This window comes from Cydia pomonella, chromosome 14, assembly GCF_033807575.1.
Source record: "Cydia pomonella isolate Wapato2018A chromosome 14, ilCydPomo1, whole genome shotgun sequence".
NCBI classification, from domain to species: Eukaryota; Metazoa; Arthropoda; class Insecta; order Lepidoptera; family Tortricidae; genus Cydia; species Cydia pomonella.
In genome coordinates, this window is record NC_084716.1 from 19,970,548 (window position 1) to 19,980,490 (window position 9,943).

At 35.7% G+C, this 9,943-nt stretch overlaps 2 protein-coding genes across 3 annotated transcripts; one reads left to right on the forward strand and one right to left on the reverse strand.

Annotated features, from left to right (window-relative positions):
- Positions 1-33: 33 nt before the first annotated feature.
- Positions 34-4,213, reverse strand: LOC133525136 (uncharacterized). 2 transcript variants are annotated; one of them, XM_061861395.1, is made up of 5 exons: positions 3,486-4,213; positions 3,223-3,276; positions 1,944-2,999; positions 1,267-1,872; positions 34-615 (listed from the first exon to the last, which is right to left on the reverse strand). In XM_061861395.1, exons 3-4 carry the CDS (start codon positions 2,592-2,594, stop codon positions 1,768-1,770), a joined length of 756 nt encoding a protein of 251 aa, XP_061717379.1. In that variant the 5' UTR covers positions 2,595-2,999; positions 3,223-3,276; positions 3,486-4,213; the 3' UTR covers positions 34-615; positions 1,267-1,767. The 2 variants fall into 2 exon arrangements, with proteins under 2 accessions (XP_061717379.1, XP_061717380.1); XM_061861396.1 differs by lacking the exons at positions 3,223-3,276; positions 3,486-4,213 and having other exon boundaries at positions 1,944-3,212.
- Positions 4,214-4,991: 778 nt separating this feature from the next.
- On the forward strand, positions 4,992-8,488 carry LOC133525138 (NF-kappa-B inhibitor cactus-like). The gene has a single exon (XM_061861397.1). The coding sequence runs from the start codon at positions 5,786-5,788 to the stop codon at positions 6,311-6,313; it is 528 nt and encodes a 175-aa protein (XP_061717381.1). The 5' UTR covers positions 4,992-5,785; the 3' UTR covers positions 6,314-8,488.
- Positions 8,489-9,943: the final 1,455 nt, after the last annotated feature.

Genomic DNA, 9,943 nt, shown 5'->3' on the forward strand with positions numbered 1-9,943 from the left:
TCTATGGGATTCAGTTCGGAATGGTAAGGGGGCAATCTTAATATTGTTATATTGTGTGCAGCTGCCAATTCCTCCACTGCATATTTTACATGAGCAGGCTTTACCTTGGCAACAATTCCCATCAATTTTTCTTTCGTCAATTTCTCTTCATGAACAATGTTTTTTTTCTTCAGCCAATCTATAATTTCAGCTTTCTTCCATTTATTGATAGGCCCTGATTCTATTTTCCGGGAGTGATAAGGGGCATTGTCTATGACTAACACTGCATTTGTTTTTAATTTGGGCAGTATACCCCTAAGCCATTTTCTATTTTCCGGGAGTGATAAGGGGCATTGTCTATGACTAACACTGCATTTGTTTTTAATTTGGGCAGTATACCCCTAAGCCATTCTTCAAAGTGTTCAGAGTTCATTTCTTGGTGATAATCTTCTGTATTTTTTTTTGACTCAAACAGTAGGAGTCCTTCCAAGAAGCCGTCCTCACTGCCAATATGACTTATTATTAGTCTTCTACCCTTTCTGCTTGGTGCCCGTAGCCCTGTTGAAAGACCCTCCATGAATGCTTGTCGCGATGACTGGATCTGAGTATCTTGCCAAACCTTTGATTGCGTATGCCCTGAAATGACAACAATTAAGACTTTAAAAACATTATAATAAAAATTAATAATTAAGACACAGCAAGTAGATTTTTTTCAAATAACATCTATTTAAGTATGAGACTGCTATATTTTTACGCATTATTTGCTGTATCTTGTCAAAAACCCTAATTAACCTACTACTTTCTGTGAACATACATATGTATTTATTTGTAGTAGTATATACTATGTAATTTTTTTTCTTGTTCTTTTCACTAAACAACATTTTACAACTAATTTACAAAGAAAAATATTTACAATTCTAAAACTAATGTAATGAAAATATTTGAACTTAGTAGGCAGCATTGCAACCACCAGTCAGGTCATTAAAAATACAAAAACCAGCCAAGTGCCAGTCGGACTCGAACATGAAGGGTTCCGTAACATTATAAAAACAAGCAAAAAAATCACATTTGTTGTATGGGACCCCATTAAATATTTATGTTTTTCTGATTTTAGTATTTCTAGTTAAAGCGGCAACAGAAATACTTCATTTGAGAAAATTTCGACTGTCTAACTCCCACAGTTTATGAGACAGCCTGGTGACCGATGGACAGACAGCGGAGTATTGGTAATAGGGTCCGTTTTACCCTTTAGGTATGGAACCCTAAAAAATAAATATAATAACTCACCTTCGTTAACCCAGGTCTCATCTTGATAATATATGGGTCTTTCTTCCAGCCGATACTGCTTTATCTTCTGCAAGTAACGTTATAGAAGGTTCTTGGCGAAGAGAAGTTGCTCCTCATGGCATGTTGAATTTACAACCTATTGCAAGACACCCACCACTAGCTGCAGCGGTCGTAAGAGATCACTTCGCTGAACATTTTAGTAGTCCAGAAGGCAGTGTGCCATGGCAAAATTCTCACGCAGAAAGATAGTACCCACTGAATACAAGGAAAGTATTCCATGTAGAAATTTAAAAACCGCAGACGATTTTTTAAAATAAATATTTTGCATTCAAAATAGATGGTCTCATATTCAGTCAATCGTATGCTAATCTTATGTCTATCAAACATCCGCTTTTTTCTTAAATAATGTAGACAATATACAACAGACGTCGTGGAGCCAATTTGTCTACATAACATGTGATAAGAAGCTATACGTCACTTTGTTTGCAAGTAGATTAAAACTTATTCAAAATAATTGTCCAAGAACCGTAGGATTTTCACAGTTATACTCAGCGGAGCTCTGGTTGTCTCCAGGAATTGGTGGATGTTGCCAATCCCGACGATCCACTGGAACAAAAGATGCAAATTAGCATCTAGATATAACTAGAAGTGTCTTGATCAGTCATCTAGGTACTTACATGAAGAATACTTCGACCGGTTCTGATGTGGCGGTCTACTACCCTCCAGGGCAGGATATTCAGCATCCAGTGGACGTCATCGATGTCAAAATCCCAGAGGACAACCAGGAAAGGGTCCAAGAACGGGAAGTCCTTCATGGTTTCTCCTGTGACCATTTCGCGAGGAATAAACGGCAGGTTTACTAGTTCTTGAGGACTCAGCTGGTGCGCGTTCAGGTAAAGTCTGACTCCATGGAGAATTAGATCTTCTTCCGTCAGTTGGTTGGCGTCTGCAGCTGAGATAAACGGTTCTCTAAAGCTCAGGTCGTCCAGGATTACTGTTGTCATTAGAAACCGGTAGAAGTTTGTGTACCGTTCAGGAGCTTCGTTTCCATTTGCTTGGACCTGATTCAACGCAGGAGAGACGACTCTAGATGGCGCCACATCTCTGGTAGATTCCGAGTCTATTTCTTCTGTAACCTGGTTGTCAGTCTGCGACGTCACTGGAGTACTTCTGCTGCTCGGCAGTAACTCAACAAGACGTCGCTTTAGTCTTCTTCTTTTCGGCTGCGAGGTTCCTGCTTCATATTCAGAGCTCATTAGCTCTATCACATTACTCTGGTACATTTCAGAACGCTCGAACCACTTCTCAATATGACGACTGTCAGCCATTGTGACAGAATAAAAACTGAATCAGTTTAGTGATGATCTGATCGTATTTATCCTTTTTGCCAGAGGTGACTCGAGAATATCAGTATGTGTAAATAATATAGCACCGCTAAATATAAAGTGCAGCCGAACAATCGTCGAGCGTCGAACCGAGATACTGACGTGGGTTGTGGGTTTTATTATTTAATATAACTGCATTGTAAAAATATGATAATAATGCATGTGTTTGCGTGGTGATTATTTATTATCACTACTGAAGGTCATTGAAGTTTATTATGAGTTAACACATGTCCTTGGCTCGCACGAAGATACAAAGAAACATAATTTATATTGTTTGTACAGAACTACTATTGAAAAGTCATTTGAATTGTAAATTATTGACTACATTAACATTTGCTCGACTTCTACCTGAAACAAAGAAGACAACAGTTAAGTAACGTCGCAAATATTTGCCTAACTGAACCCTAAAAAGCTTCTACGTCGCATTATAACTTAGGAATGCATTGAAGAAGTTAATAGTCTAAACAAAGTTATATCCTTTATTTACAAACACGAAACCGGTTCAAGGAAAACGAACTCAAGTCATAGAGCTACGAAAAATGGATATGGTTTTCGTCTATGGTAAACTTACCGGCAGGTTCCTTAGGGTTCAAAAAATTTGCATTTCGTGAGGTTCAGGGACAACCTGCAAAAAAATATATATAAAAAACTGTGCTCAGATTTGCCACATCCAAAATACGTCGCTCATCGTTCTTAACAAATGTTATCATCAATCTTCCACGTGTTATCATTGTTATAAATGCTAAAATATTCACAGTGTAAATTGAAAAGTTTGGGATGAGTAACTGGGGTCATTGAAACATTTGATAAGCTAATAAGCGAATAATTACTTACTTGATTAGACGAGATCGTAGCAGGCAGACAGGCTCCCTGATTCTGGTCCAGCAAGTATCCAAGGTTCCAGGATTGCTTCCGCTCGAAACTTCAATTACATTGTTGTTTTCATCAATGCGGGAAACTATTTCATAGACGTTATCTTCAACGATTTGTCTGCAATCGAGACCAAAGGATTTACATATAAAGAAGCTAAATTTTTAGTTTGGATAGATTTGAAATAGTACTTACGCTTCAGGGACTAGTTCAAACACAAATGGAAATCCGATAGGGTGGTTCCTTATCAACTGGACCGAAATGTTGTTTATTTGAATAACAGGACTCTCCTGTTGGCTGGTTTCTATTATCCTTCTTATTGCTTTCAAAACAAAGCTTTCCATTCCGTAAATTTGCCAGGATAGCGGCACTAAAACGTCGGGTGCGAGCTGAATGTACTCAACACAAGCAAACTGTTCTTCCATAGCAAACACAAAAAAACAAACGTCCTGCTTCTACGAGCTTTAAATACTAAATAAAATCTGGGAACGATATCTACTTTAGGTCATGAATAGATGTAAGAGGTGAGATACTTAATTCATGTAGTTGTGATATGTTAAGAGGCAGTTATACATTCAGATCACAACAAAGAAGATGATATGAGACTTCTTTACTTCTTTGTGTAGAAAATAAATTTAACTATCGTATTTTTTGTCAAATAGAATATACTATTCTATACTTTAAGTAAGAGACTATTCTTTTCTTACCTGAAGAAATAGATATCCTTACATTTTTGTAGAAAATAAAATAGAAAAAAAATAATTTTAATAACAATAAATTTATTACTTCAAACAATGTTACATACAATGTTAATACTTATGATTTCTTATATTTTTTGGTTTCGCATGCGTATCTATACATTTCTTAAGCCAAAATATTGGTTAGATTTCATAAATAAAATATCCATTTGATTGACATTTCCTTCGTTGTGTGACGTCCAAACAAGATTTTTTATTTTCTATACATGGTATTAAACCCATTAATTAGATATCTCAAAAACTACGCCTTGTATCAGTCTGTACCTTGCTCCGTCCGTTTACCTCATCACAGAACAAAGACCCAGGACTTAGGTCATCAGCCAAGAAATTGTTTTAAGTCACTAACCTACCAAGTAAACACGCAATTAAGCCTATCACTTACTTATCCATAAAAACATGGACCTTAAGCTGACTGTCAATGTCATCAGGTTGATGCCTGTGGCATTAGATTACCGCGTGCGGCAATAAATCGAGCGACGCACACAATCTAAATGTAAAACAGGTTACATCGGTATTAGTTAACCGAGATCAGTTCAAGGTTTTTGTAGCGATGACTCGTTGGGTAAATAGAATAAGTAGGTAAGACAAGACTGGTACGTCCTAAACATATCGTTATCATATGTAAACAAAGAGTTATGAATGGATTTTTCGGTGCATGACTAACAACATCGTAACCTTGGTAGTAGACGTTTGTATTTTTGTATGGTAATTAACTTGCATATTATTCAATCTTATGCAATCTTCTCAAGTACAATACGGTCGACGTCTACATTAAGATAAAACAGTTATCGTTTGCTCCCGGATTTCAATTACCGATTAATAACGTTACACCTCCCCATCTACAGGGTGATTTATAAGCTACTATTACTTAGACAGCTACGTACATGTTTTTATTGAATGAAAGCGAGTGTTGACGCACTAACGCATCGTAAAAGATATTAACCTGTCAGTTGCAAATATTATTATAATGTTTTTGCTTGTACATGTTACAAAAACGAGCTTGTTTATTGGACAAAATAATAATTTGTTCAGTTGCATTTTATTTATATTTATTCGGTGCGCGACGTAACCATGAAAGAAAATGGTTTTACAAATGGCGATGAGTATATAGAATCTACTGAAACTGAGGGAAATATTTTCCAATATATTTGCCGAGAGATGGTAGAGAGCTTTTGAAGATTGTGCAATCTATGCGATACAGAGATGTATTGTTTCAGTACGACGTCTATGGTAGACAAGTTACTCATGCTGCGTACCACGTGGCCTGCAAGGTTGAAGATTTGAGGATGATGGAGCTTTTGAGGAGCAATGGCGTGGAGTGCGACGAACCTGAAGAAATTCTTGACCTGACTTTGGGGTAATCAGTGACATTCTGCGGGGGAGTGTAACGTCATTTTGAATGATAACTCATGACCTATTAATAAATCTGTTATCATACACCCGCTCATATTTCACGAGCTAGCATGAAAGTCAGTCGTGTTCTAGCAGTTTAATTATAAACTCGAAATGTATCGACGAGGGATAGCCATGACCGGGTCCAGAAACGAAGAAGGAGAAAATTTGGCGCATTATTTATGTCGTATTGGAGACGCAAGCCATCTAATGTTTCTTCATGACCTAATAAATGATGGCAATAGACACTGCCTGTTGGAATACAATGAAAAGCAGCAACAATGTGTTCATATTGTTGCTATGGAACCTCTAGACGCTGTGGAGAAGATGAAGCTTTTGGCGCTTTGGGGTGCGGACCTAAATGCGAAAGAACTAAACAATGGCGACACTCCTTTGCATATTGCAGTGAAGATAAGGAATTATGAGCTGGTGGAATGGTTGTGCCAGCAGCCTAATATTAACCGGGAAGCTATGAACAAAGAATGTATGACACCATATCATTTTGCATTTGTAAACAAAGACCAGAAAATGATGGACCTGCTGAAGAAAAATGGAGCAAAGTGCAAAATCCCTTTGCAATCAGAGTCTAATTCTGCGGATGAAGACTATGAGCCGCAGAACAAGAGTGTGAAGCATATGTGACATTTTTAAAGTATAGTGTTATTTGATTTAAGTTTATATGTAAGTATTTCATAATCTAATTGATAAGAATATTTATTTGCTATGTGAACAAACTTTAACTGTTAGATAATTTATCAAATTTTTTACTGAGTCACTAGAGCACTTTGGCAATGATTTATAACCGTTGGAATGTAAACACTGATTGACGTCAGCACACGCACCGAAATTTGAAAGACGTGTTTATTTTTGCCAGCGGTCATCGTACTTGTCACTTTCCAAAGAAAAAATAGTCTTCTTTTTCAAATTTATAAGTACGAATTAGTTCTAATGGTTTTGAAAAGCTAATATGTTAAAAAAAATACAGACTAATTATGCAAATTTAAAATATGCAAATTTTAAATAATTTGAAACTATTGTCAAGTCTATATAGTTCATTATCATGTATAAAGATATACATATAACTGGTTTATTGACTTTAATGCGTTATGTAAGAAGAAATAGGTCATGGACATAGTTATAAAATAACTAAGATTTCTTCTTAATGTATTTATGTTGTTATTATCTCAAGTTTTAAAAGCATGTCTTTGTTTAAAAAACTTTGTAAGTGTAATTACATGTTATCTTTATTTATTTTTTATATACTACATATACTTTCTTTGTAAAATTTGTTGTGTATTTTTGTTCATACTTCTAAAAGCTATAAGAATGTACCATCTGTTCAAATATAATTCATCTTTAAAACTCTCCTTTGCTGACATTCATGCACGATTAAAATTCACCTTATACAAAGTAACAAAAGCGGTTCGTAGCTCGGTTTACTGGCTAATTTATAGCTTGGATACTATACTGAGGCCTAACCTTGTAGAGGACGAAAACTGAACGAAAGTCATGCGGTCGTTGATTCCTTTTGCCTGGAATATAAACAAACGTTGCACCAGAGTGACTTCATTCTATAAACATTCGCCGTGGAATACATTCGGGAGAAGCATAGTAACAATGGACTACTTCAATTGCATCGTGCCAAGGGCCTGGGACTCTGTTCCTGAGTTTTTCGTCGACCTGCTTGTCCATTTCTTCCTGGAAGACCATTGGAAACGCTATCACACTCTCTTCGGGCTATCATTGACCTACCAAGGTATCTCGGCGGTTTCTACGGACTACCAGGAAGATTTCGTATGGTTCAAGATTATTGATGACAATGAAGATCATCCAAACCATGAGAAGTACATGACTATTGAAGTTGCCAAGATCCAGTGATCTCACATGTGAAGTGTCCAGTGCTAGTGTTAGAGTTAAGAATTTCTCCAATTGTAAAAGTCCTAGTCCTAAGTAAGTTAAGTTTAATTTTAAGTGGTGATGGTCTTACTTAAATTTTCTTATAAGAATTTTCCTGTTGTTTTCCTTCAATCTTTTGATGCGCACCTTCAGAAAATCTCTAAAAAAATTAACTTTGCTAAGTCTCTAACTTTTGAGTTCGAAACACTTCCTTGATACGTGTTTTTTTAATAAAGTTCTGATAACATGAGTTGTATTTTGTATACAGTGCGGAAAAATCGAATGCCACATGGATGGCAACTACCTTAAATATTGTAAATAGCACATTTTGTGTAAGGGAGACTTTCCTTTGTTTTTAAAAACAATAAATACTGCATTTAAGGATTTATGAAAAATCGCTTGCCTCAGTCGGGACTCGAACCGGTCAAATGTGACAAAAAATAATGTGCTGTATTTTATGATGCAGATTGAAAGGGTTACTGATAAAGTTCATTTTTCTCTAAATAACAAATACAATCAGAATAACGGAAAGCCATGAAAATTGTAAACGAAAAATTAAAACACACAATATAAAACAATATTCATTTAATAACCTTACTAAAACCTTGCTAACTAAAGTAGTTGTTCAAAATGAGCCCCGTTTCGGCGTCTGCATACATTTAATCTTTTGAGGAATTGACTTTTCGTAGCTCGTTGCAGTGAATTGTGGTGAATATTAGTAATAGCTGCATGGACTTCGGTTTTCAATTCGCATACGTTTTCGTAAGTTCTTTTATAAATAACATCCTTCACGTATCCTCACAAAAAGTAGTCCAATGGTGTTAGATCCGGAGATCTGGCCGGCCATTTAATATTCCCTTTTGTACCGATCCATGTCTGGAAATGGTTATTTAGATATGTAGTCGATAACCTGCTGTTATGTGGTGGTGATGCTGGTGCACCGTCTTGTTGGAAAATAAAAGTGTCGTATTCTTCGGGTAGATAATTTAATGCATTTCGCAATAGGTCCAGGATTTCGAGGTATTTTACTGTATTCAGGTGTCCTTCAAATATGTGAACCATAACAACCCTGTTTTTCATTATCCCGCACCAAACGTTAAAAGAGAATCTCACCTGATTATTAGTTTCATGTGTACGCATCGGGTTTATACGGGACCAATAATGGTTATTGTGACGATTGTACATACCATTATTACTAAAGTTACTTTCATCTGACCATATTATGTAATCCAAAAAATTTTCGTCTTGAGCCAATTTTGCGTCTTGACAGAATTGAAGCCTTCGGTCAGTGTCTCCCGGAAGCAATTTTTGCACCAAACGACCTTCACGGTAACATTTATACTTGTATTTTTTGAGCACGCTTAGCACACGAGTATGATTAGTACCAAGTATTTCAGCGGCTTCTCTGCTCGATGCTTTCGGGTAGGCTTCAAAATAAGTTAAGACACTTAAGTCAAAATCGGAATAACCTATCGGCTGTTGTAGTCGCCGAAGGCGGCTCTCAAGTCTTCCATGGCGTTTTAAGTTTTTAACCATTCGTTGCAAGACGAACCTGGATGGTATTTGCCTGTCTGGATATTGTTCCGCGTACCACTGGAGTGCTCGTGTTACATTTTTTGCATTAACAAAGTACGCTTCTAATAAATCGAACTGTTCTTGATAATCGTCAGCCATTTATAATGTAAAAGCACTTGCAAGTCACAATTTCAATTTATCTACGTAAAATAGTAGCTCTAATATTTGAAAATGGAATAAACACAATTCGAAAAAAAAGAAAAGAATGCGTTCAACAAGTCGGGCATTATTTGTTTTAAATTAAAAAGATTGCACTTAAAAAACAAAAACGGTTCGTTAAAATGTTCCATTTTTAAAAATTTACCTATCCTAGCTACTATGATGACTAGAGAATAATTGATGCAATTTTCCTATCAAAGGAAGTAGGTAGGTTACTAGATAGATAGATAGATAGATAGCATTTATTGGTAAAAAATAATATTTTACATGTCAAGTAGCAAAAAAAATACATTAGTTTTATTTAAAAGTAATTACATTACTAAAAATTTCATTTTATAAGTTATTAAGTTTTCAGGTAAACCCATTTCACATATAATAATAATATATTTAAGGAAGTACCTACTTTAATCAAAAAAAAAGTCATATACTTGTAGACATGGATAAAATTAACAAGAAAGTATGTCATATTATATAATTGTGGTACAGTATTAATTTATATCGTTACAAATAGGTACAAATGCAATTACAATTGAAAAAATCAGTCTACATGTTGGTTGTTCCCTGTGAGGAATTCGTCAATAGTGTAATAAGCTTTTTCTATGAGTAGCTTTTTTAAATTACGCGTAAATATTTGGTCACTGG